This window comes from Malaclemys terrapin, chromosome 4, assembly GCF_027887155.1.
Source record: "Malaclemys terrapin pileata isolate rMalTer1 chromosome 4, rMalTer1.hap1, whole genome shotgun sequence".
NCBI lineage: Eukaryota > Metazoa > Chordata > Testudines > Emydidae > Malaclemys > Malaclemys terrapin.
Window position 1 is genome coordinate 114,439,342 of NC_071508.1, and position 27,080 is coordinate 114,466,421.

General features: G+C 47.1%; 1 protein-coding gene across 7 annotated transcripts in view; it reads left to right on the forward strand.

Annotated features, from left to right (window-relative positions):
* NRXN3 (neurexin 3) overlaps positions 1-27,080 on the forward strand; it is a 1,374,011-nt gene that overhangs the window by 853,693 nt on the left and 493,238 nt on the right. For 3 of the 7 annotated variants that reach the window (XM_054027800.1, XM_054027802.1, XM_054027803.1), the window contains exon 1: positions 19,581-20,169. The exons of 1 other annotated variant lie outside the window; for it this stretch is intronic. In XM_054027800.1, the coding sequence (XP_053883775.1) occupies positions 19,926-20,169 (244 nt within the window). In that variant the 5' untranslated portion in view covers positions 19,581-19,925. Of the gene's footprint in view, positions 1-19,579; positions 20,170-27,080 lie in introns of those variants that run through there. 3 more of the 7 variants (XM_054027799.1, XM_054027797.1, XM_054027801.1) reach the window with 3 other exon arrangements.

Below are 27,080 nucleotides of genomic sequence, written 5' to 3' on the forward strand. Positions count from 1 at the left end.
GGTTTGCTTTCTTTTAATATCACATATAGACTGTGTGAGACTCGGCCAGGGGGCTGAGTCACCGAAAACCCACCACAAACTGAGAGAGTGTGCAGGCACACACTCAGGGGATGCTCATGAGAGGTGAGTGCACTCAGAGGTGAAAGTAAGCTAGTGCGGTCCGGTATGGTGTACCAGCAAGAGCCGGTACGCCGTGCCAGACTGGACCGAATTCCCCAGCGGTGATTTAAAGGGCCCAGAGCTCCAGCCACTGCAGGGAGCCCTGGGCCCTTTAAATCCCCACCTGAGCCCTGCCACCACTACCCCAGTGGTGGCAGGGCTCCGGCGGCGCTTTAAAGGGCCCAGGGCTCCCCTCAGTGGCCGGAGCCCTGGGCCCTTTTATTCGCCCTTGAGCCCTGGGGCTCCCAGCCGCCTCTGAAGCTGGTAGCTCCGGGGTGATTTAAAGGCCCTGGGGCTCCCAGCCACAGCCGGAGCCCCAGGGCCTTTAAATATTGAAAGGCCCTGCCTCTTCCAGTTGAGGCCACGTCTCTTCCGGTTGAGGCCACGCCCCCGCTCAGGACTCCGGCTTACCGGTAAGTCCTTTAAGTTACTTTCTCCCCTGAGTGCACTCCATTCCAGTCTGACTCATGGTTTTTGAACTGTTGGTGCAAGCTCTAGGAGGCGGTTTGCGTGCAGAAGGGGGCACGGGGTGCTGGCTCCGGTAGGGGGCTCAGGGTGAAGGGTTGGGGTGCAGGCTCCTACCGGGCAGCACTTACCTCGGGTGGCTCCTGGTTGGCGGCGCAGCAGGGTTAAGGCAGGCTCCCTGCCGCTCCCGGAAGCAGCCAGCATGCCCCTGCGGCCCCTCGGGGGGAGGCATGTGGCTCCGTGCGCTGCCCCTCCCTGCAGGTACCACCCCCACAGCTCCCATTGGCCGCACTTCCCCAATCCCGGCCAATGGGAGCTGCGGGGGCAGTGCTTGCAGGCAGGAGCAGCGTGCGGAGACCCCTGCAGACTCCCCAGGGACCACAGGGGTGTGCTGGCTGCTTCCAGGAGCGGCAGCGGGGTTGGGGCAGGCAGGGGTCCTGCCTTAGCCCCACTGTACCACCGGACTTCTAGTGGCCGGAGATCACGATCGACTGTCAGAAGCTCCAGGATCGACCAGTCAATCACGATCTACCAGTTGGTGACCACTGTATTAAGTGTAAAGGAGATTGTTCATAGAGGTTGCTAGACACAGACTCTAATTCTCCCTGGCTCTCTAGCTCCCAGACTTACTACACTACCACATAGAATACCCTTAGCTGTCTTCCTCACAATTTTCTATAGCAACCATCATCATTGTCCTGGCTTGGACTGTGGAACTGCTGGCTGCAAAAGTCACATTGGCAGCAGGGGCCAAGATGGAGAGGGAAGCTTGTACTGTCTCCGAGACAAGGCGGGTGAGGTAATACCTTTTATTGGACCAACTTCTGTTGGTGGGAAGGAGACGCTTTTCAGCTTCACAGAGCTCTTCAAGTCTGGAGAAAGTAACCAGAATGTCCAAGCTATATACAAGGTGGGTCAGATTATTTAGTGTAAGGGGTTTACACATGTTGTAGGAGAGGACTTAAAATGAAATGGGCAATGAACACCTCTGCAGTCATAAGACAATGGAGAGTTAATAGACAGCAGGGTGTGTTACAAGTTGTTGTAATGGAACATAAAACCAGTAAAAAGAACAGGAGTACTTGTGGCACCTTAGAGACCAACACATTTATTTGGGCATAAGCTTTCATGGGCTAAAACCCACTTCATCGGATGCATGCAGTGGAAAATACAGTAGGAAGGGGTGTGTGTGTGTGTGTGTGTGTGTGTGTGTGTGTGTATATATACACACAAACTAAAAACGATATATATATACACATATATACACACACAAACTAAAAACTATATATATATATATATATATACACATACACAGAGAACATTAAAAAATGGGGGTTGCCATACCAACTCTAATGAGACTAATCAATTAAGGTGGGCTATTATCAGCAGAAGAAAAAAACTCTTGTAGTGATAATCAGGATGGCCCATTTCAAACAGTTGACAAAAAGGTGTGAGTAACAGTAGGGGAAAAATTAGCAAGGGGAAATAGTATTTAGTTTGTGTAATGACCCATCCCAGTCTTATTCAAGCCTAATTTAATGGTGTCCAGTTTGCAAATTAATTCCAGTTCTGCAGTTTCTCGTTGGAGTCTGTTTTTGAAGGTTTTTTTTGTTGTTGAAGAATTGTGACTTTTAGGTCGTAATTGAGTATCCTGGAAGGTTGAAGTGTTCTCCGACTGGTTTTTGAATGTTATAATTCTTGACGTCTGATTTTTGTCCATTTATTTTTTGGCGTAGAGATTGTCTGGTTTGGCCAACGTACCTGGCAAAGGGGCATTGCTGGCACATGATGGCATATATTACATTGGTAGATGTGCAGGTGAATGAGCCCCTGATGTTGTGGCTGATGTGATTAGGTCCTATGATGGTGTCCCTTGAATTGATACGTGGACAGAGTTGGCAACAGGCTTTGTTGCAAGGATAGGTTCCTGGGGTAGTGTTTTTGTTGTGTGGTGTGTGGTTGCTGGTGAGTATTTGCCCCAACTTGAAGCAAATACTCACGCAAAAGGAGCATACTGAAGCATCCGCAGTGCTGCCTACTCTGGATTGTCAGCTGGGCACCATCCTCTACCTCCAAACTCATGGTAATAAAATAAAATGAATGTGCTTCAAATGAATGTGCTTCAAATATTTTTTTTAAATGGAGAGAGCCTTGCTGTACAATGACTGGAATGCCCTTCAGGCTTGCTCACTCCTCCTAGCACCCCAGGGCAGAGGCACGTTCTGCACCAAGAGGTGAAAGCTGCTTCAACAGACTATAGGGAGTGCAACTCTGGATTGTCACAGAGGGCCGGTCTTGGGAATGCTGGGGGCTGGGCATGTGATCTGACTTTGGGAATGGGGAGTGGGGAGGTGGCAGGAGTGTGTGTCTTTACATTTTTTTAAAAATGCTTTTTAAAAAGGGGAAAATACATTTGGCAAGATATTCACCTAACAAGGCTCTAGGGTGACATTTAGACACATTTGTGCAAGTTAAAAAAGGATCTGACATCTTGCCGCTTCACGGGGCAGGCATAGAAGAGCAAACAAAAATAAAAGAGGGTTACTCGATGCGGAGCTTTGTTTTATTTACACCAAATGTTTTGCCCACTGAGATTGGCTGAGCACTATCACAGCCAGTAAAGGGCCTTGAGAGAGGAGTCATTATCCTCATTTCTAACAAGGAAAGATAATTGTTGCACCAGCCTCTGATCGCTTTCACTAGGCACATTTAATCTGAGAGAAGATAGGAGCATCTTCTGTCTACTACAGGCCTGAGAGCCTGGCCTGCAGACCTGAGAGAGTAATCACGCTGAAAGATTTGTTCATCATTTCCCAGAGACACAAAGGGGAGAAATCTTTGTCACTGATTCTTTCCTGCTCTGAGTTCAGCTAGTGCAGTTTGACTGTGGTGGCCCCCACTCCCGCCACGACCTTTATATCCCATCAGAAACAGCCTTGACAAGCATTTATTACTGGGTTTGGCAACTAAGCTTTCTCTCTTTAAAAGGGAAAATCTGAGGTGTGCTTGGTGGGAAGCTGGTGATGTTCACTTTGCTCTGAAGCATCTTGTTCTCCTGGCTGTAGAGATGTGGGAGCTGCTGTACGCTTGTATGTATGATGCATATATGTTCTCCTTGGCATACATGAGCACCTCTGTAGATGTCTAGGCATCTGTGAGTATGCCTGTAGCTATGTGGACTTGTACTTGTGCACACTCTGGGTGTGGATGCATTTATGTATGTGCTCCTGGGGATGTATGTGGGTCTGTGCATGATTACAATTTTGTGTGCGTGTATGTGTGAGCCTGCAGGTGTATTTGAACTCCTGTGTGTAAATATGCATCTACTGTGGATGGGTGGCTGAGTGTGTACAAAGCTTATCTGTGCCTCACCTGTGTGTGTTCACCTGAATATATGTGAGCGCAAACTGGGTGTGCATGATGGTGTACTCATGTTTAGAGATGTCCATTGAGACTGCAAATGCACTGCAACTTAGATATAATAAATGCCTTGTGTACTCTATGGCAAACTGGACCTACTTTCTGTGGCAAGGCCCCAGGATTCTAAGGTATTCTGGTGATATTCTGGAAATTCTGTGGCAGCTTCAGATAGTGTTTAAAAGTGGAGGTGTCTATGCAACCGAAGACCAATATGAATATTCTAATGAGCACAGCATTCCCTGTGTTTGTTTTGATGGTAAATTGAATATAATAATAATATATGGAGATATCCTATCTCCTAGAACTGGAAGGGACCCTGAAAGGTCATTGAGTCCAGCCCCCTGTCTTCACTAGCAGGACCAAGTACTGATTTTGCCCCAGATCCCTAAGTGACCCCCCTCAAGGATTAAACTCACAACCCTAGGTTTAGCAGGCCAATGCTCAAACCACTGAGCTATTTCCCCCCCCCCCTTTTATTTTACATCTGTTTTACATTGTTGCTGCATTTTCAGTTTTCTGCATGCTAGAGATTCTGCACGGGCAGCGAGTAACGACATCCTAGGAGCAGTCAGTGGGGGGAACTGGAGGGGCCAGTTGGCACCTGGGGAATGGTGAGAGGTAGTCTGGCATTGCAGATGAAGCAGTTGAGCTGGGTTATTCTACTAAAATGCTCAGCATAGAAATAGTTAACCAAGCGGATGTCGAAATTGCCACCTTTAAGCATCAGGGGGGTGGGATAGCTCAGTGGTTTGAGCATTGGCCTGCTAAACCCAGGGTTGTGAGTTCAATCCTTGAGGGGGCCACTTGGGGATCTGGGGCAAAATCAGTACTTGGTCCTGCTAGTGAAGGCAGGGGGCTGGACTCAATGACCTTTCAAGGTCCCTTCCAGTTCTAGGAGATGGGATATCTCCGTTAATTTAGAAATTTAGAAATTTAGAAAAATCAGTCCCCAATTCATTATTTATTTATGTATTTGTATTGTCATAGTGCCTAGGAGCCCCAGGCTTAGACCAGGACCCCAGTGTGCTAGGCGTTGTACAAACACAGAAGAACCAATATGGAAGTTCATCCCTCTCAGACCTATGGTTTCAGTATTGCTGCAGAGCCAAGACATCACTACATTGGTTTACACTTGGCTCGGGGTTTGTGCCCATTTAGTCCTAAACCTCTCTTTTGAGACTATCTAAAATTAAATGGGGTATGTACTTTGAATTTCCTCCTTGCCACTAACCCCACTTACTGAGTACTCAGCACCTCCTACAGCTTCACTCTGGTGTCAGTAATGACTACTGCCCTCTTCTGAATCATGAACACCCACTCCCAGCATCACAACATCCCCTACCACTATGACAGGGCAATAAGGTTAGCACTGACTCCAAAGAGCGCGGGCTCCCTATGGAACCTTGTTACTCCACATCCCAGGGTCCGGCTGCAGAAACAACTGCTAGGCCAGGTGCATCTAATTTTTGCTTTTAAAGCAGCTGGGCAAAAGGTTGGCAGTGTTTCAACATCCTCTTCTGCTGGAAAGGAAGGCAGGTGGCTTTCTCGGAACATGCCATAATTGAATTAGAGAGACCCATTAATAATGTCAAGTATCAGGGGGTAGCCGTGTTAGTCTGTACCCACAAAAACAACAAGGAGTCCAGTGGCACCTTAAAGACTAACAGATTTATTTGGGTGGTTTTTTACCCACGAAAGTTTATGCGCAAATAAGCTGTTAGTCTTTAAGGTGCCACCGGACTCCTTGTTGTTTCTATTAATGATGGTGAGTCAACTTAACTTAATTCTCTCAACCTGCTAACGAGGACCCTTTAGAAGGGATAGGAGGAGAATGACAGGGTGCCTGGCATCAGCCGAAAGGGAAAAATAATTCAGTCCACAGTAGTTTAATCTATTTAGGCTCCGCTATGGTGCCCATCACTATGCTAGGAGTTTGTTTCAGTTATATGGGCCATTTGAGACACACACATACTAGCTGCATTACCTCACTGCATAAATTGTGCATTAAATAAAGTATCTGTATACCCCTTTAAATTGTTATGTGATCTGTATAAAACACAAACAAAAATCCTACATTCAAAGATCATTAAGTTGCCAAGTCAAGTACACAAAAGATAGGAAATGACAGCATTAAGTTGTCAGTGCAAACTTAATTCTGTCCTCTTGTGTGTATGCATTATGAGACAGTCGTTAATCACATGCTATTTTGGATCCTACCTCATTCGCTGTACAGCATGGATGGTGCTCAGGGCTGTGTAACAAATGAAGCTGTTGTCTGTAGGACTCCTGTCTTATTTGCTGTAGAAGATAGGTGTGCAGTGAATGAGGCAGGGGACTGATAAAATATGGTCAGGTGTTAAGAAGGCTGAATGCCATGCATGATAACTGGATTCTATCCTTGGCTTTATTTGTTTCTTCCAAAACAGTCAAAAATTATAATGATAAGTGTTAGGCAATAGAGATGTAAGGATTGGTATACTTCCCCTTTTGTGTTTGTGTGAGTGTATTCTCTTAAGAAGGATGGTTTTGGAAGCCAATTTGCTTATGTAGCTGAGGATGGACTCCTGAAGCTCTGCCGGGAGGGGAAAGAAGGGGAGACAGAAGATATTTTTAAAAGATCTGGTGCTTAAATTCCCTCCTAGCCTCCATTTGTGCTGAGAAGTGTGTAAGAAGTAGATAGTTCCTCCAGATGTCCACTATTGAGAGAAACACACCAGTAGGTCTGTGGACAGCAAATGACTAACTCCTAGGCAGGGAACTCCTACTTGGCAAGGAAAGAAAGGAGAGTGAGTGGGTGAGCCTCTAGGTGTGTGTTAATGTAGGATGAGAAGGGCAATTATAAAAATGGAAGATAGGAAAGGAGAAAAATGGATGCAGGTAGAAATAGCTGTTAAATGCAATCTATTCCACATGGACATTACAGGATTGTTCCCTACAGGAGAGTCTCCAGCACTTTGTTTAGCTGAGAGTCTAGTTTAAACTCAATCACCATTTCTATTACTATGACTTACATTGCAGTAGTGCCAAAAATGTGCTAGGTGAGTTACAGACCCAAAGGATGAGAATTGTACATTCTTATAAGTAACGTTCTTAAGCAAATCTTCCAACTGTGGAGCAGCATTGTAATCATAGTACTTTGATTCAAAAGTAAGGAGGAAAAGGGCTGGATTTTTCACAAGGGCTCGACACCCAAAAGCAGGACCAGCTTTTCAAAGAAATCTACTCCCATTTTGAAAATCTTCCCCCAATTGTGGGTGTTGAGCACTTGAAAATCTGGCACTGGGCTCTTGAAGGTCTGACCTCTTATTTCCTAAATGATGGAGCTCCCATTTTTTCCCATGAGAGACTATTCCACAGACAGTATTGGGAAACCTGTCCGGATAGGTTAAATTTTCCTTTTGCTCAGTTTCAATTTGTTACAGCTAGTTAATAATAGCTAAATCAATAGTGATGGTGATTAGTACTATATCAATGCAATTACTTATAGTGGCCACAGAATCATCCAAGTTCCAGATGAAAATGACCTACTGGATCTTATCTAGTCCCTATCAGTGCAAGATTGTTTCATACAGCCTATTCTCCAGTGCTTTGTCCTGTCCAGTTTTAAATCATCAAAGCAATGGGACTTTCAAGACTTACACTTGTTCCCTATATACTTAAGAAATATTTCTCCAGACTCCTTCTGAATTGTCCTTTCGCTTAATTTCGTTGTGCTAGTTTGACCCACCCTAAACAATTTTCTCCTTCTTGTTTGTGCTATTCCAATAATTAATCAATTGCTTGATTGAACTACTAAAGTGATTTTTGTGGAGATATGGGAGAGGGAAGTGATCTTTCTCTGTTTGTATTTCAGCCCATTTAGCTTTTCATGCCAGAACTAGAAGAACTCCTTTTTGCAATGGACAATGATGCCTGATCAACCAAAGCGGCACTGGGCACCTCTCCTCTGAAGGACCGATCTAAGACACTGGGGTGTTTTGTTTTTCAAGTTATAGTGATTTGTTCTGTTACTGCAGAAAACTGTAAAACTTTTTTCTAAAGGTTTCCTTATGTACTACAGTATTCTACAGTGACTGGTCAAAACACTATTCTGCAGTCAAGTGTTACCGTAGAACATGGGAGCATTTTTTTTTAATGCATTCAGGAGTATCAAATGGAGTCCTTTTTATCAATAAGTCCCTGATACTTCAGTGTGGGGGCTGGTAGCTGGTAAGGAGCATCTCTGCGCTGAGGAAAGTTGTTATACAGCCCACGTGTCTGTCTGTTTAACCTGTCTATTTTAGGGTTTTCTATAGCTAGCGTTGCCATAAGCTCTGTTGTCTGTGCAGGAGAGATCAGAATGCGGAGGTGGAGAGGGCAAATAAGTGGAGAATAGTGGGTCATTGTGAAGGTTGCTCCCCTCTCACTCCTGCCTCGTAGCACTAATTGCGTTTCTGCCCCCATCCAGTAGGAGACACTGATGGATTGGGCCTGGCCCTACTGAGTGCTCACCTTTAGGGGCTGGTGAGAGAGTGAAAAAGAGAGAGGGGATGGTGGCATCCAATTAAAAATATGCACAAGCCTTCTTATAACACAGAGAAGAGGAAAGGGGATGATCCCAGGTGCACAGGGCTTTTGTGCGACTCATCGAAGTTCAAAAGCAATGGAATGAAAGTTGATACTTTTCAAGTGAGCTGCCTCTGGGTGTTACACAGGCATTTCCTTGGGTGGTTTCCCCTCTCTCCCTTCTTCTGTGGCAGTCTCTGGTTGACAGAGTTGAAGGAACAGATAAGAGGCAAGAGAAGGAGAAGCCTCTGTGTGTGTGTGTGTGTGTGTGCTTGGCTACTTCAAACAGCATCTGTTGCATCCCTAGCATTAGCTTTTCCCTTGGCTCTGCAACGAGTAGCCAGGGCTTTTTGTCCTTGCTGTTCAATAAGTAGCACGGTTATAGTGGGAACAGTTTATGCCTTATCGGTGAGGGATGGTGTTGCTCGCTCTTTGTTTCCCAATTTTAACAGATGCGTAGAGCTTAAAGCTATCGCCTGCTGGACGCTCATGCAAACTCTGGTGTAAGCATTTGCAGCGCCAGTGTGGTTTTGCTGCAGGGTCTTTTTACACACACACACACACACACACACCTTTGTTATGCTCAGATACAGTGGTGGTCGGCAAGGGGAGCATCTAGGATGAGAAAGCAGACGCTTTGTTTGCCTCCGTGTGACTTGCGTGTGCACACACCCTTTGAGTTGCAGTAGGGATGAAGGATTTGATGGGATAGGGAACTGCTGGAGTCTCTTGGAATCTGAAGCATTAGAGAAGCTTGTGCGGACTGGAGCCTGAGTTAGGAGGGTGTGCAGATGTTCTGGAGGAAAAGGAGGTTTTTTATTTATTTTTTAAGTGGTTCACGTTTCTCCCTTCTATGTTTTCGTTCAGCTTCTCTGCTAGAGACTCAGTGTCCCAGGGATTTCCCTGGTTTGCTGTGAATGGGCTTGGGGTGTATTCAGGTCTATTGGTGGTTTTGCACAGGTGTGTTGTGTGCCCATTTGAAGTCACTGGAAGCTGCAGGATCAGGCTCTACATATTGTAGGGGTACCAGCAGGGAGCAGTTAGTTTTATCCTGGACTGTCTCTAGTCCTATCTTAACCCTAGCGTGACCAAGCTCTACACTCTACATCTTCTCCTGAGAGATGCATCTGCAGCTCCTGTGACACCATTGCATGATGCCTTCCACATTATAGATGATACATGGAGATTGTTAGCAGGGCGATAATATGGATTCTCTATAGGCGGGGGTAGGAGGGTATTTTGTTTGAGAGCCCTGCTAGCCAAACTATGCTATAGACTCCCCTGCATAGTCAATAACCTGGTGATAACATGGTTGGGGGAGGAGGGGAATTGCTGTCAGCAATGCCCAAGGAGAGTCTGATAGACCCATGGGAACCACATTGTACAATGGTTGTTTCATCTGTTGAGAGCCAAGGGCCGGGGGTGGGGGGAAGAGGGGTTCTTTATATGGCATTATCAGCTGTGCCTATGTGTAGGTTTGCCACAGACAATGCAGCATGTGTCCTGTGAGAGTTAAAAGCAGCCCAACGGCGCTCCCTGCTTTCTCCTTTTGTCCTTCCAATCTTTCGGTTTTGGCTGCTCTGACCTTCTTTCTGTTCATCTTGTGCACACTGACAAGGTATACATCTTAGGAAATTACACCTATCAGCGGCTCCCACATGAACAGCCTGGGCCGCAGGAAACGCTTCACTCTTTGTCTGCCTGGCAGTGAGACACTTGTGTCATTGAAGGATTTTTCTCCCCCTCCCTCTTTTCTTTTCTTTTAATTCTCTTCTTGGCGTCTGGGGAGGCCACAGCAAACACGCGTCACCTGGCAGTTATTGCTGTGAGATGAGCAGGTGATTACAGGCAATAGCCAGGCAAGATGATAGGTGGGAAGAAAGAGGAAAAGCAGAGGGAAGCCTTTGCAGTGTGTCTATTAGGGAGTTCGCTTTTCATTAGCACAGAAGCCAGTTTAAAGGAGCAAAAGCAACAGCTTTTCCAGCTTTTCATTTTTGCGTCAGACAAGGTTTCTTTGAGCTCCAAAGGAAAATAAAAATCTCCTCTCCACTCTTGTGGGTAAAAATGAAAATCATTCCGTTTATTGCAATTGACGTTTTAACCGTCTTTATTCCCACCACTTGCTAATCCAGGCTTTCAGGCACTGTTTAAGTTTTTGAGTTAAAGCTCATCAGAAATAATTTCCTAGCGTTTTCCTCCCAGGCTAAGAAGTCATGACATTAATTTTAATATATCAGAATTAATGTTTAGCACCTGTGTGAAAGGGGCCAGAATGATGGACTTTGGAGACTGAAGTCCTCTATTGATCCACAAAAGAGATACAGTCTGAGCTGCGGCAGGCCAAGCATCTTCCAGTTGTGTCTTGCCCCAGACTGGAGGGACCATCACTAAGGGTGAGGTCTACTACCCACACAAGACTCTACTATCGGCATAGGCAGTGCAACGTCTCCATATAAAAAAGATCTTGTAGACACTGTGGACTAAACTTTTATACCTAGTGTAAATTGGTGGAAGTTACACTAGGGATGAATTTGCCCCAGTCACCACACAGATCATGCAAATTGCAGAGGTTGTCAGGAAGACTGCTGCCCCGTAGCTGATACTGTCAAGAATAAGGAAAGCTAAGTCCTAAGTACAGACCACAGTTCTTTCCTCATGCTCTATTTAATACTTGGGTTCTGTGCTGAAAGCAAGGGCAATAATTGTTCAATCTCCTAACTGAATCTACCCCACCACAACCATCAGATGTAGAGCAGGGGACAGAATGCAGGCAAGCCATATTCCTACTCCCTTGTTTATTTTACCATGTTGCCTGTGTGTGTGTGGGGGGGGGGGGCAGGGAGAGGGTAAATGTGAGGGTAAACCCAGGGCTGAACCTAAGCAAGGCACTTGATACCCCACTCTTTAGCTCCAGTGACATACAGTTTGATTCTGACAGAGGGACTAGATGGAGAGGAAACTCATGGCCCGATTTCTAACCTTTTTCATTACCTTGAGGTCTCACAAATCATATGGCCAGCAAGGCCGGATTTACATTCTAGGCGCAGGGGCTTGGAGTCCCCTGCCCGCAGCAGCCAGGAGCTGTGGGGGCCCCACCACCTGCAGCAGCTCAGAGCTCATAGCCACCGCAGGCACCCTGCCACTTGACTTTTGGGTATCCCACTGCCCAGCGCCTCTCTGCCCACAGACACCCTCCCCCCCACTGCCCAGGACTCCCCTCACAGTCCCACCACAAATTTACAGTCCCAAACAGACTGCCCAGTGCCCCACTACATACAGACTGCCCCCCACCATTGCCCCACTGCCCAGAGCCTCCCCCCCTACAAAACTGCCCAGAGACCCACTCTCCCAAGCCCTGCCCCCAGGCCACACTCACCGACCCCACTGGGACAGAACTCTCTCTGCCGGGCTAAGCAAGGAGCGGTCCAGCAGGGCTGCGTATGGCCGTTTCCCTCTCAGCCGGCCCCAGCCCCGCCCCCTGCTGGGACTGGGAGCAGCAAAATTTGAATTTTTAGGTGCCCCTAGAATGCCAGTGCCCCTAGGCACGTGCCAAAATGGGAAATCCGGCCCTGATGGCCAGTAAGACTTGGCCAAAAGGGCTGAGCTCTGCTCTTCAGATTGGCCCAGCACACACATGCCTTCCCAAACAGTGCCAAACAACCAACTTGAACTTTCACTACAGATCAGACCAATCGTCAAACTCAGAATCTTTATCTAAAGTTCATAAACATTTGATTAATTTCTACCCACCTCTGTACTACCTTGTTTCCACCAGGACAGGAAGTGGAAGTAGAGAAATCTCAGGAAAAATTACAGTCATTAGAAGGTTGGATACTTAAAGAACTGAACCTTCCTCTGATTCTAACAGTTACCTTTGCACCTCCTACCACACCGTTTTGCACTTACCCTGGGCTAGCAGTATGGCTTCAACTCAGGGGTAACCAACCCCTGGAGCTGTGATGAGCTGCGGTTTCCCTCCTCAGCCCTGCTTCCCCTTTTACTTACAAAAACATAACTCCACTGGCTTCCTTGAGTTGCTCAATAGTTACTTTGGTGTGAGAGCGGAATCATGCCCCAAGCCTCCATACTGACTGCTTGTGGCAGTCTGTGCACCCAGGCAGTGATGGTAAGATAATGTTATGTTGATGGGAGATTTTTAGCAGGTGTGAATGTAACTGGCATCCAGAGATGGAACTGGCTGCTTATCCCATTTCTGTGCCTGGGCGTGTTTCTTTCTCCTGAGATGTGGGAGACAGGACAATCCTAAGCATATCTGTAACTTGGTCTTAATGTCTCACTGATGCTAAATTAACATTTTAATGATATTCTGTCCCCCTTTTTTGGGGCGAGGGGGTTGCTTGTTTATCCTCAAAATAATGGGCCACAAGTTAAACCTTACCCACCCCATTGATTGCATGAGAGTTGCGTTTGTGTGAGAATGAGTAGAATTTGGCCCAGTATTGTTTGTCAGTGTAGCATGTGTTCTGGCGGTCAGAGAGGGAGACAGATGTGCAGTTACCCTGTTCCACCAATGATCTGCGTAGACTGTGATGATACTCTGTCCTGTAAAGCAGTGTTTCTAAAACCTTTTTGGGCTCAGGACCCATTTTTGAATGTTTATGGCCTGTCATAACCCAGTACATAGTCTGGGGGGTGGAGACCCTGGAGTGGTTTCAGTCAGGTCCTCGGGCAGGTTGCCAGATTTCTACTGCATTAATAGCCACGGTCACTTAAAAATTAGCCTGATCTGTTTATCAAAACAAAGCTACAATTTATTGAAATAGTTTAAAATAAAGTGGGAGGGGAAGTTTGAGGGGTACCTGCAGCATCACTCTCGAGGTTGGGGGGCAGTGTCACACTCCCTGTCACAGTGGCAGGGCAGCTGGCACAGGCCCAGGACGCAGCACCGGCCCATCAATCAGTGCCTCCCTGCAGGTCTCTTTCCCCCTTTCCAGGGCAGGGAGCAGGGGCCAGGTCCTGTCACCCTTCCACGCAGGGCTCTGAGGCCCTGTGGTGGAGCAGGCAGCCCAGCTGAGAGGTGCTTGGTGGCTCTGCTTACTTTGCGGGCCAGGCTGGTCACCCCACAATGGCAGCTCCTGTGCTGTGGGGCTGATTGGGCATGGCTCTTGGCTCTGGGCGTTGCAACTTCTAGGGTTTCAGTGCTGCTCAGGTCTGGCACTGCTCCCCTGAGTTGACCATGCCACCCTTTGAAACATTCTGGTGACCCAATTTTGAGTCCTGACCCACAGGTTGAGAAACCTTGCTGTAAAGGGGTATGGTACTGCTCTGCTTCTGGCAGGCTGATGGGGAGGAGAGGAGCTCTGGTGTTGGGTTTTTCCTTTACTATTTTTTTAAGTCAGTAGGAGACTGACAGCCTTGGAAACCGAAATTCTTGAGTAAAGTACAGAACAGGGACAGCACGACAGCAGCTGTGTCAATGTGCCTCAGTCCTGAGCTGGAGGGACGCTCCTCTAGGGATGAGAGGACACTGCAGCTCCTCGGCCTTCTAGGACTCTAAGAACAAGGGGACAATTTTAATGTGGACACCTGGGCACTAGGGATTCTCTGGGAACAGCTCATTCCCCATGGGGTTCAGAAGAACCACCATTTGGTGAGAACCCTTGGTCACAACCATCCTCAGCTGCATTTGATCCAGGCACCAAGAGGCAAAGGAGTCTATATCCAGTGCTAAGTTCTCTAAAGCATGCAGCCCCATCCCTACCTTGTTTTGTTCAATCCTTTCTATAAAGATCACAACTATAAATTGTTCTTCCCACCCTCTTCTCTATTCATTTTTTAAAAAATGAAGTGGATTATTTTGAACCTTGAGAGACTTATTTTGAGTTTGGGGAGAGGTTTTGAGTCAGTGCCTTTCTATCTGATTCTCTTATCCCAATGATAGAGTAATGAACGGGTTAATGTGTATGTGTCACCACTGGCCTCTGCTCGATGGAATCAGAGCTGCTTGACCATGTGTCAGAGACCCAGTTCTGCTAAAGCTAATGGGGATTCTCCTTTGACTTACAAGCTAGGAGCATGTGCTTTCAGAGTTAGAGGCATTGAGTTTTCTCTGTTGTTGGGAGGTTCGGAGTGACCCTTATGTGCAGCAAAGTGATTGACAGCCATGATCTATTAGAAACTATACAAGTAGGCTAAAGTAAGAACCTCTCCAGAACTAGATACAAATCAGATCCCTTCTGAGGTTCCAAAAGGTGTAACTTTTTTTTTTCATTATTTTTCATTTTTGCAGCTCTTTGTGGATCTGGTCAGCACAGCAAACTGTCACAAGGCAAACTATCTCCAGGGTGGTTCCAACCATAGGGAGCCTCTTTCCCTGACACATACATCCCAGTTCTGCAGACACACAAGCATCTGAAATGTTGTGTTCTTACCTGACACAAATTAAACTTATGACATATGAACCTCATTGGATCGTGACTGAGAGAGAGATCACTGCCATTTAAAGAATAAACTCATTTTACAAAACAAATCTCTCATGCACCAAACTCGTATGCATCTGGGAAAACTACAGATCTCCTTTGCAAGTAAATCCCTTGGGAACAGTGCTGTTAAAACTTCCCAGTGTAGCGATAAACTTCCTCTTATCACCTAAGATGGGAAAATTCAATTGAAATCTGCCCTCTTCCTGCAATGGTGGTGCTAAATAAATGGGTGGACTGTGAACTACAGAGCAGTAAATACACCCATTGACACCTAATAAAGCAAGGCAGAGTGAAGTTCCAATGCTTTATGGTGTCACCAGAACCCACTGATGTATTTATAGCCGCCTTCACAGTTTTGCCCTTAAACAATAAATAAATAAATAAATAAAAATAAAAATTGGGCTCTCTTTGCCCCTCTCCTGTTTCCCAAAGGCAACTGGTCCACCAGTTTCTAGCCAAATGGAGATAAAGGGGAGGTGGTGTGCACCTCCCTTATTTGGGGGCAGTCAGGTCCATTGCATCCCCTGACCCAGGGTAGGGGAGTTTTAAGTGATGACCTAACTCTTTGGTGTGTCTCCTGTCCACCCTCCACCTCCCATGCTGTATGCCTACTGCTGCCTAAGTGTGGGGGACTGAGCTTGTGTTAGGATGGGATGAGAGACAGTTGCCATGTCTGTGTCCTGTCCTCCTCCCCCTGCAGGCTGTGCCAGCTGCAACAGCCTGGGAGTCGACTGGCACAAATAGGAGCAAGGTCATGGAAAGACAGAGAATAGGGTGGTCCAAGAGAGCATTAAATGGGGATTAACAACAGGAGGAGTATGTTTTACAGAAAGAGGAAGAAGCCTTTCTATTTTTCTACCCCAGCCTTAGGGCAAGCATAGTTGGAGAGGAAAAGAGGGAGAAGAAACTTCCCTGCCGTTTCCCAGAGGTTGTGCCTGTACCTGACGCTAATGCTAGTACAGTTCTTCAAACATGTTCTGCTCCCATGGAAGTTAAGAAGAGTGTTGCCATTGGCTTCTGCAGGAACAGGATCAGGCCCTTAGTTTTTAAAACTTCAAACCTGCCATCACTTGTCATCGAGGGAACTAGTGACCAAGCTTGTAATATGGATAGTTCTGTCTCTTTCTGAACACTAGCCACTGAGAGGAAATGTGGTCATGAAACAGCAGATTTGTATTGTCCTGATCATTGGCTGGATAGTTATTTTAAAATATATTGTCTGTATTTTAGAAATAAGTTGTTTGGTGATGGGCTACATTTTAAAATCTTTTCTGAGAGAATGACTAAATTCCCCACAATCTGACAAGGTGACAAACATTTCAAGATATTGTAATTTGTACTTGATCATACCTTAGAATTGAGTGGGTCAGAACTTTGGGGGAAAAGGAGTGGGGGCTAGTATCTAACAGGAGACAAGGCTCATAGGCTCTGTAACAACCTCTGAAAGACAGTGTAGTCTAATGGTTAGAACAGAGCTAAGCGTCTTTGCTTCCATTCCCAGTTGTTCCACTGTCTCATTTAACTTCAGTGTGCCTCAGTCTGCATATCTTTGAAATGGGATAATAACCCCCTCATGGGATGTTGTAAGGCTAAATTAATTTATTTGTAACTTAATTAATTTGTTAAGCTTTTCAAGTTCCCTGCATGATTGCTAGATAAATGCAAACTAGAATAGTTCTACTTTCTGGAACACTTCAACCCTCAGTGATGAGTTCCTGACTGCTCTAGCCACTGCTTTAGATAGCTTAAACTAGAAAATAAATTACAAATATGTCACATTAAACTAAAAACTTCAGGTGTGTGGTTCCAGTTGCCCATTCCGAAATGATCATAATGTATCAGGAATGGCTATTCCTCTCAACTGCCTATCAGTGAAGTAGCTCCGAGGTCCATCTAAGAATGCCTTATGTCTGCGCTGTATCAAATCAAAATTGATTTCCAAAAACACTGACTGTGTGATAAATAACTGTGAAATTCGTAGTTTTTCTATAAGTTGAGTAGGTTTCTGGTTGTTTGTGCACCCCTCCCCAAGACAACAGAATGCAAGTTCTCAGACACACAGAGGTTCCCTTTAGTTACGAGCCAGGGGTGGTGATTAATAATGATGCTATTGGGAAGCAGTGGGGTTTAGTGGTTAGGGCTCCCAAATGGGAGTCTGGAGACCTTGGCTCTATTTCTAGGTCTGCCACAGATGCACTGAATGACCTTGTGCAAATCTCTTCACCTGTCAGCCTCAGCTTCCCCATGTTAAATGGAGATATTTGTAATACAAATTGCTATGCAATTTAAGCTCTGAGTGAAGAGTGCTGTACATACTGAATAAAATTCTTATTTATGAAAGGCAAAATCTGACCATTTGGCTAAGGTTCTGACTCCCTGAGGGTTCAGTGCAAACACACCGGTTTGGACTCAGCCCACTGTTGCAGAAACATAACAAACAACATTCTATAAAACACTGTAGAGGTTTAATGAGCACAGTGATTCTAGGTTGCCACATGGCTCTGATGTAAGAAGCTAGTTGAAGGCAAATAAGCCTTTATCTAGCAGAATATCCGAAAGCTAGGAAGATACTTCCAGTTAATAAAGGGCGTTGTTATGTGCTTATGTACTGTGCTTAAAGCTGCTGGGGGGGAGAGCCTTCTGCTCTGCATCTGCAGTAGATTGGATCTGTACATTCCTCCAACTAATTTCAAATCACAGCAGAAAACACATTTCCCCACATAACAGCCTGCCCGTGGTAATTTCACTCCCCCCCTTTGCTACTGTTGCGAACTCTAGATCTCTTCAAAGCATTTTGATGCAGCGTTATTGCTTCCTACAGCGTTCCTACAAAGTTAGATTGCATGGCCCGCGCTCCAAAGAGTTCTTATCCGCCCAGTCACTGGTGCATCATTCCTGAGCTGTGCATACCCTCGGTGAGATCCGATTGAAGAAGAGCCGGTATAAACCTCCTCCCTGTGTCACAGATGGCCACACCATTTGGCAGTATCTCTCCCCTCCCCTTTTCTTTTCTCTCCCTTTCCCCCTCCCCTTCGCTGCTGGCACATTGTTGATGCCAAACAAACGGGGGCAGAGAGGGGAGAGAATTTCTCTCCTTTTGATCGGAAGGCTGCGTGTTGAGAGCACCGACGAGGCTGAGGAATCTTGCCGGCTCCCACTCTCCGTATTGGAGTTTCAGAGAAAAGGCTTTTCCCCTCCTTTCCTCCTGCTTTGCTCTCAGCTCTTTCCCCCGTGTTAGAAAGATGCCTCGTTTCTTTCTTCCTCCCCGCAGTGGCTGGGGATACAAATACTGTAATTCTATTTCAAAGCCCTTCGAAAAAGGATGAGATGGGGTTGGAATGTGCCCAGGTGCCCGGTGGGGCTCGGGAATGTCGGATCATCTCTCCCCAGTGTATCTATAGACCAGGCGGACTAACACGGCTGCTACTCTCCACCCTGATTTCACCCCAGGAGGACAGACACACACACACACAACCCGATTTCTAACAGATTTGCTAAGTACCTGCAGCTCCCACGGACTTCAGTTGGAGTTGTAGGTGCTCAGCAGGTCTGAAAATCAGGCTCCCAACTACGTTTGTGTGGTTCGACTCTATTTGCCTCTATTTCTACTGAAGCTCCGCGAATGCTGGAGACTGTGGTGACAGGTGCATTAACAATTAGACAGACAGATGAGAGGATGTGCTCTCCAAGAACCATCCCTTTAAACGTGGAGGTTCTGAGGCGGAAAGGTCTGGGTCAGTGTCCGCAATTGATTTTCTTCCTATGCCTGCAGGGGATTGGCTTTTGGGTTTTGTTTCATGACTTTTGTCTCGATTTATTTTTATTGTGTATTTGTTTGCAGTCATAGATGGACTTCAGGGAACAATCCTGCATTGGCCCTAGTGAGGCAAGTTGTGACTTACATTATGATTTCAGTATAAGAAAAATAGCTGTTAAGGAAGCATCGTTAGCCAGAGTAGATTCCAGGAAGAGAGAGGGAGGGAGGGAACGAGTGTGAGTGAGAGAAAGATGTATATGAATGGAGGGGGTGGGACGTCAGCCCCCTACTCCAGCCCCTCCTTTCTCATGAACCAGCCATTGCCTCTGCAGAGTGTTTGGGCTTCACTGATTCGCTCTCTGGAGTGAGCCTATTTGCGTGCGGCTCGCCCATTTGTGAATTTGGCTCCCTAAGTCCTCTCTTCACTTCACCTGGGCTTCCTGGTTGCCTTCACTTAGTGAGCTGCCCCCTGAGCATCCTGCTCCACCTAAGGCTCTCTGTCTCTCCTGTGGATTCTGGACTTCTTTCCTCTTCCCCTGCTCTTTTCCTCTTCGCTCTGTCTCTCTCTCTCACTGAGTTCCCTGCCGCCTGGATCCAGAGGAAGGAGGATAACCATCCAGATTTGTGTGTGCGCGCCTAGCAATTCTGCATTGCAACACTTGCTAGTGGAGAAGCAAGCCCTTTCAATTGGGATAAAAAAAATTCAAAAACCTTCCCAGGGTCTCTGGCTATTTTTTCTTTTGCCCCTCTCCTGTTAAGTGAGAGGCAAGGATCACAGACAGGGAAAGTCATCTATGATCCTGGAGGAACCTGACAAGTGAAAGATCCAGGATCCTTCTTCCTGACATGTGTGGCTTTCCTGATCCCTCCTGGCGGTTTGGTGCAGCAGCGGGGTTCCTGGCACAGTAGAGCCAGCCCTGGGAAACATCGACCTTTAATTTTTGCGTGTAGTTGTTTATTAACCTTCCCCCCACACCCCAGTCTCCTCCCTCCCATCCCCTCCCAGCGCACACACGCTCCCACCTTGGAAGTGACTCTCCCTTCTGCTAGGATGGGCCCCTTGACATCATGAACGGTATTCTGTCTTCCCGGCTGGAATTCAAACTACCCGTCTGTAGGTGCCCAGTGCATTGACCATGCACCTGAGAATAGACCCCAGCATCTGCCCAGGACGCCACCCCGCCTGGACCCTGTGGATGTGCTCCCTCTTTTGGGGATGTATCGTCAGCTCGGGTTGGAGTTCCTCTAACGTGGCTTCTTCTGCTTCCTCTTCCTCGTCTGTGGCTCAGACTCAGCATGAGCATCATTTCCACGGCAGCAAGCACCACTCTGTGCCTATTTCTATCTACCGCTCGCCTGTCTCCCTACGAGGAGGACACGGTGGGTTTTCACTGTTTCCTTCTAACCTTTTTCTTCAGAACAGCTGTAGCATGCAGGGGAGGGGGGCTTGAGAACAGAATTTGACTTTCTCTTGCGGGGGTGTTTTTTCTCTCCCCTCCTCCAATCCCCTTTTATTTACCTCTATCACCCTCCTCGCCCCCCCCCCCGCTTTTATGAAAAACCTCCTTAAAACTGCCAACTTCTTCAGGCAGATCAGAGCTGTCCCGCATTGGGGGGTTAACCCTCGGCTGCCCAGCCGTGAGCCCCGCTCCCAGGCTGGGAAGCCGGAGGGACTTACCGCTAGCGGCGTCAGGGCTGTGAGAACAGTCCCACGCAGCTTGTCACCCAGCGATTGGGTCTGGGAGTGAAATTGACCCGGCCGCTCTTCTTGCGGAGTGTGCTGGTGGGGCTGGGTCCTGGGGAGCCGGAGCCTGTGGTGGTGGTATCAGTGTGCGTTGGGAAGCCTAATGTTTGACAGCGGATCTTCCTGAAATCCGAGAGCTCTCTGGTCATGTACTGCGACTATGCCTCTATTGATGCTGAAGTGGGAAGCTTGGATCATGACTCTGCATGGGTCTGAACGAGCAGGCTCCATTTACCCTGCTGTAGGTTAGGACATGCTGGTCCCATGGCGCGCGCGTGTGTTGTGTCACACACACCCTCTCTTCAGGGAAACAGATTGATATTTCGAATCCATGTGTGTTTGGAGGTGAGCTGTGTGTGTGTTGGGTGTGGACATAGTCACACATTCTGACGGGCAGAGGGGGGACAGGGTCAATTTACGTGTACCTATCTCTGGCCATATGCTATGTAATCGGACACCGTCTCCATAAAACGGCAGCTAGTTAAGGTCTGAGGGCTGTACTTGGTGTAGCAAGTTAGAAGGGGATGATAGTTTACCCCGGGCGGGGCGGTACAGCGTGGGTGATGTACAGTAGCCCCCATAGCAGAGGGTCTTCTCCGGAGACATGCCCTAACCCTCTCCGGTGTGTTTAGGACCTGGATTACTGCATGTCCCCTTTCCCCACTGCACGCTAGCCCTGAGCGCTGGGGAGAGTGTCAGAGAAGCTACAAAAAAAGGCGGGGGGGGGGGGGGGGATGCCAGCGCTGGCTGGCGCTCGCTCGCTGTCTCTCAATTTTATTTGATGAAGTTGTCAAGCAGCTGGGGGCTTATAAAGGGAAACGCTTGCTCTTGATGCTGGGTTCTCGCTGATCCCTGCTGTGCCTGGTATTGGCTCCCTGAAAAACCCGGGGAGAGGCAATAATAGGAACTGTATTTAAATGCAGCCCGGCAGAGCGGGCGGGGGAGGAGGGAGAACTGGGGCAGGAAAGAAGGCGAGAGCAGCGCGGTGAAAGGGGGGGGGGGGCAGAGTTGCTTGGACAGTCCTGTGCTCCCTGGCGTGCTGAGCAATGCTGAGCTGGTGTAAACCTGCCGGGCAGGGGGACTGTGTGTGCTGCTCCCGGTTTCCTTGCGGTCCCCGGGGGAGGGTTAAACGGGAGTGCTGGAATGCGAGCAGAGCTGGATTCCGTGGCAGCCGTGCGCTCTGCTCTGCTGTAACTGCTCCCCCTTGCCCTGATGAGGGGCGTTAGCCTGGCCGGGGCTAGTTAAGCGGCTTCTTCCCCGCTCCTACCCCAGCGCACCTTTCCCTCCCCTGCGGCAAGTGCTCAGCGCCCTCTAAACCTGCCTGCCTGTTTGCACTCGGCTGCCTCCAAGCAGCGAGGATTTCGGCAGTGGACAGGGAGCCCCAGGCAGCTGAGTGCCTGGCCTTTTGGAAAGAGTTTCTCCAGAGCTGCAGCTAGGGTGACCAGATAGCAAATGTGAAAAATCAGGACAGGGGGTGGGAGGTAATAGAAGCCCATATTTAAAAAAAGGCCCAAATATCGGGACTGTCCCTATAAAATCAGGACATCTGGTCACCCTAGTTGCAGCTGAAAGTTGCAGACCCACTGCAGGGCATCAAGGTGTGAATTCCAGGCTATTTAGCATCTTACCTCTACCAAGGCCAAGGCAGTGCTGGCATATTGCTGAAGGCTGGGAAATGACAGAAGCACCAGCAATGCTTGTGTCACTGCCATCCCTTCCTTCACTGTGTGTTCCCAAATTTCCACCCCTTGCTCCACCCAGGCTCTGTCTATTTAGATTGTGAGCTCTTCGGGATAGGGACTGCCGACTGTTCTGTTTGTACAGTGCTAGCACAGTGGGGCCCCCTTCTTGGCTGGTCCTTAGGCACTATCATAATAAACATGCTTAATAATAATAACAATAAACTCTCATCTGAAGTTCAGTGGATGGAGTTCAATAGGTGGCATTGATTGGCTTTATGTTCATTGTCTAGATATGCTTTCCTTCAATTTTGAGGCTGATGATGAAAGTGATGAGAGAACTAGCAGCATTTTTTTTAACCTACCCATATCTACAGATCTGGCTATGCACCATCCTGACCTGCAACACCACTGTGTTTTCAGTCCCGAATCCCCACATAATGGCAGCTTAGCCCTGTTATGTAGCATCCCCTGCTATTCCCATTCTGAGCTTCCCACTACCGCTCTCCCAATGCATCTCTGACCTGCAGCACTCCCAGCTATTCTATTCTCACACCTTGTATACAGCTCTGCCAGTGTGCCCTCTTCTATCCCAGTCCTGATCTCTACCACAGCTCTGCTCGTGCTCAGTCCTGACCCTTTGCATCCCCGTCTCTTCTAGTCACTGGCTTCCCTTCCCTCCAACCCAGTCTGCCCAACAGCTGTAACAGGTACCCTGCCCCTCCTCATTCAGAGCATCCTGTGGTCAGGGGCGCTGGAACAATTTGTATAGTGGGGATGCTGAGAACCATTGAACCAAACTGTAAACCCTGTATATGATGGAATCCACTTCAAGCCAGGGGTAGCACCCCTAGTTCCAGCACCTATGCCTGTGCTCTTTGTCCTCTAGCCCTACCTCTTCAGCTGAATGTGTGTCAGTTTCTGCGGAGGAGGAGGAGAAGTTTGGTTCATAGACCACCTGTGAGTGAGGATTTAACATATGGAGCAAAATGTTTTATTGGGTAGCTCTGAAATAAGGTGGCAGGGAATGGTCCATGAGGATGTAAATAGCCTCCTTTTTGCTCTAGATCTGGCACTGTTAGCCCTCACCCCTTCTTCTAGCTTCACCACCTCCCCAAACGCCAGCAAATCCAGTGGAAGATAAAAGCTGTCCTCAGCTTCATTCAGGGACCTGGGGTATTTTCCTTGCTTCCTCATTGCAGTAACAAGGCAAGGGAAGTGGAGGGCTCTGTGAGCTGATGCCAACACATGAGCCAGCCTGAGATTCCCCCACCCCCCTAATCATGCCATACAGGAAGGTTGGCATGGAACCCCCTCTGGGAATGAGCAAGAGTGAGAGAGGAGAAAGGGACCATGAAGACAGCTGGTCTTTTACCAAAACACAGGCTTGGTTTATATCTGTGTTGTTCTTTCATGTTGTACGATAGAGGCACTTAGAATTTGGACCTGTGACAGCTTTGCAGAGTCAGAACTCAGGGAGGCGGGGTGTGTGTGTGCATGTGTGTGAAAAGAGGCTGTCTGTGTTTACTGGGATTTTGATTTCTTCTTTGGTGGATGAAACTAAAGGGCCTGATCCTGATCCCATTGAAATCGATAGTTGGAGCAGGCTCAGGCCTCAAATCCCCAAGTGGTTTAGCCCTTCAGAGCCTTTCCATCCCTGGTGCCTCATCTGTACTGCCTAAACCAAGCTGTGACTATCCAGAGGGCAGTTTTAGAAGGAACTTGATCTCCTCATCCTCTTCTGAGTCACTTATGCATCTCAGTCGTTGTATGCATATACAACTAACAGATATCAGAAACTGTTAATCAGTGTGGAAAACCTCTGTCCCATAGGAGGCAGCCATCGTAGTGTATAGCTCTCTAGATAAATGAATAGATGTCCCCCCTATGCCTTTCTTTGGGGCTGCTTTTGGGCTTCCACAGAAATCAGTGGCAAAACTTCCATTGACTTCAGTGGTGCAGGATGGAGATCTGAGCTGGCAGTCTGCTCAGTGCCAGTATTGTAAGGGTTTCCAAGATGCTGCTTTTCCACATTCCTAGCTGCAACCTGTGAATGCTGAAACTTGGAACAGCATAGTATATAGGGCAGCTGGTCTCTGTATAATGATTCTCTGCGCCACGTGCACACCTGTGTCAGCAGGTGAGCAAACAAAGGTTTGCATAGAAGAACAATGCCAAGCAAAGCCAGTTCTACAGGTAGGGGGAAATCCCCCATTCTGTGTGTGGACCTTCCAAAGCAGAGTGGGATCTCTGTCGTGAGGGAAAGCCATACAACCCCAGCTGCTGCAGAAGGGGCTTCTGGGACCTAGCTTTTGAGACAGGAAAAGAAGTCCATAGTGCAGCAAAGTTTTGGGTCGGTTCATCTGCAACCCAGATAGGGCAAGGTTTCATCCACTCCAGAACAGCTAATGGGGGGGCCCCCCTATAAAGCTACTTAGCCCCCTGCTGAGTCAGCTGCTTTCCCAAAGCCTGCACCAGTGGCTTGCCAGTCCCTTGCTCTGTTTTTTTCTTTGCCTGCACTAGGCAGCTGTATAATGCGTGCCACTGGTTGACAGATAAAGTAAGATTTGTATGTATTTTCTTTTAGTGATGAATTAATTAATTCGGTTTGTCCTTTTCTCCCTCCAGCCATATTTTTCTCCCCCCCTCCTCAGCAAATGGGGGGCGTGCAGAGCTGTTGCGTGACACCATGTACGGGAGGGCCAGGCCCTCGGATCTGCTCAGCAGGGGTGGCTGGAGAAGAGGCAGTGTTTTGTACCTTGCAAGGACCAGGCTTGTTCAAGCTGTAGAGCGAGTCACAGTGAAATGCGAGGGCTTCTTGTGAGGATTGGCAGCGAGGAGTCACCATAACTTGTAGGTGGCAACTCGGAGACCTTAGTCACTTCTCACAAGTCCTGTCATTTATAGTCCCCTTACATGAAGCATTTATGAGGGTTGTAACATTGCTAATTTCTTTTTTTCAGTTGGTGAGTGAAAACTCGTGTTTATGCAAATGAGGAACTAATCCTGAATCAGTGCTGTGCAAACTTCCCACACAGCTCTGCCAATGCACCCCAATTCTGACCCACACTTCCTACTATTCTAGTTCTAGCTTCTCCTCCAGTTCTGCTAATGAAAATTCTGCTAGTACTCTCCCTACTGCCTTCCCCATACAATTCAGCCAGTGACTTGGTTCCTAATCCATAGCATCTGACGTGTTCCCCTGTAATGTCCAGTGCCTTTATCCACTGAACACTCACAGAAATGCCAGATCTGCAGTCCCCGGAGGACTAATGTACACATCAGTTTGTATGACTAACTCAGGATCAGCCCCAGCTTAATATAACAGTCCTGAGAGATATTCATAGTGAAAACAACAAGTTTATTATTATACATTGCCACCTGAATCTTGAATGAGTGAGAATATTGAATACAAATGGCTACATCTAAAACAAAATCATAACATGCTTTCTAGAGACTAAACTTAACAGGTAAACTTCTTGTCTAAAGAAGTTTTATTTCACCCAATGTCTTCTGCAGCCTTTCAACCGAGGTTGGTTGAGATCCCATTTTCATGAATGTAAACACACTGCCAGTTTACTTATGTACAGGATAAAAGGGTGTCGTCTTTGCCTTCTGATATCCCTAAAGTTCACTGTCTGTACCCAGAGTCAGGATAACCTTCCCCCAATGCTCATGGCTTATTTTTCCTGTGTGCTGCTTTCCTGTTGGTTTCACATTTCTCTGCTGTCTTTGTATGTAAATAGACATTCACTGTGTTAGCTTAAAGTGCTTAATTTACACCCGACAGAGACAGGTGAATAACCTCTCTTGTCTGACAGAAAACCTGTTGGCCAGCCGTGCCTGTAAAACATATTTTCAGTAAATCTATATAACTCCTTATATGTATCTGTACATACATCTCACAATGATATTAATGACCACTGGAACCGACATTCATTTAAGACTCACATGACATTCCTTGGTGAACGAGAATGTACCTACCAGAATCAGGACATTCCTGTAACCCCTTTGCCAGTTGGCATTAAGGGGTTCCTGAGTCACAGTACCAAGCAAAAAAACTTAAGGTGCTGCTAGGACCAGATGGTATTGTTTTAGTAAATGACCTTCTGCGCTCTGAGTTAATTCTGAACTATTACTCCATCATGGTGCTAGGGGGCGCTGTGCTGCTGGAGGTGCCCCCTTTCAGAGGAGACATACAAAGTTTCTGTTCCTTAGTCTTATTAAAAATCCTGTGGCACACTTTGCAAGAGCGAGGTGTGTTAGTCCTGAGTCATCATTAAGTCAGGGCTTTCTTCCTCCCTATATTTCCCGCTGAGTTAGCTGGTGGGTTCTTCTTCATGCTATCTTCTCTGCTTTTTATCAGTGTTGCTCTGAGCTGTGAAACAGCTGCTGTGTTTCATACCAGAGATGGCTATGTTTCAAAGATAGGTAATACTGGTGTGTAGTTTGTTTTTCAGTTTTAGGTTGTAAAACAGTTTTCTGCTACTTTGGAAGATACTTACACTCACACTATACAATCATTATCATTACAAAAATAAAATGACAATCTTTTTAACATTCCTATGTTAGTCGTCATTTTCTCTTCCACTGTAACTAATTACTAAAGGAAATTTTGTTAGTCATCAGCCAGCTTTTTCTCTTTCTTTTTTCTTGTTCCTTCATCCTGCTGCAGTGGCATCAAAATACGTAAGCAATGTTATGATTGTCACCATAATAACATGTTGTTATGCCATAAGCACTGTAGTCCACACTCCACTGTAGCTTCAAGCAGGCGCTGGTATGGGAGAGAGTCATCTCTTGCTGGAACATTTAAAAGTGTAAAATATTCATCTGGTGGTGGTGGTGGAAGCCCCATAGCTTGAGTA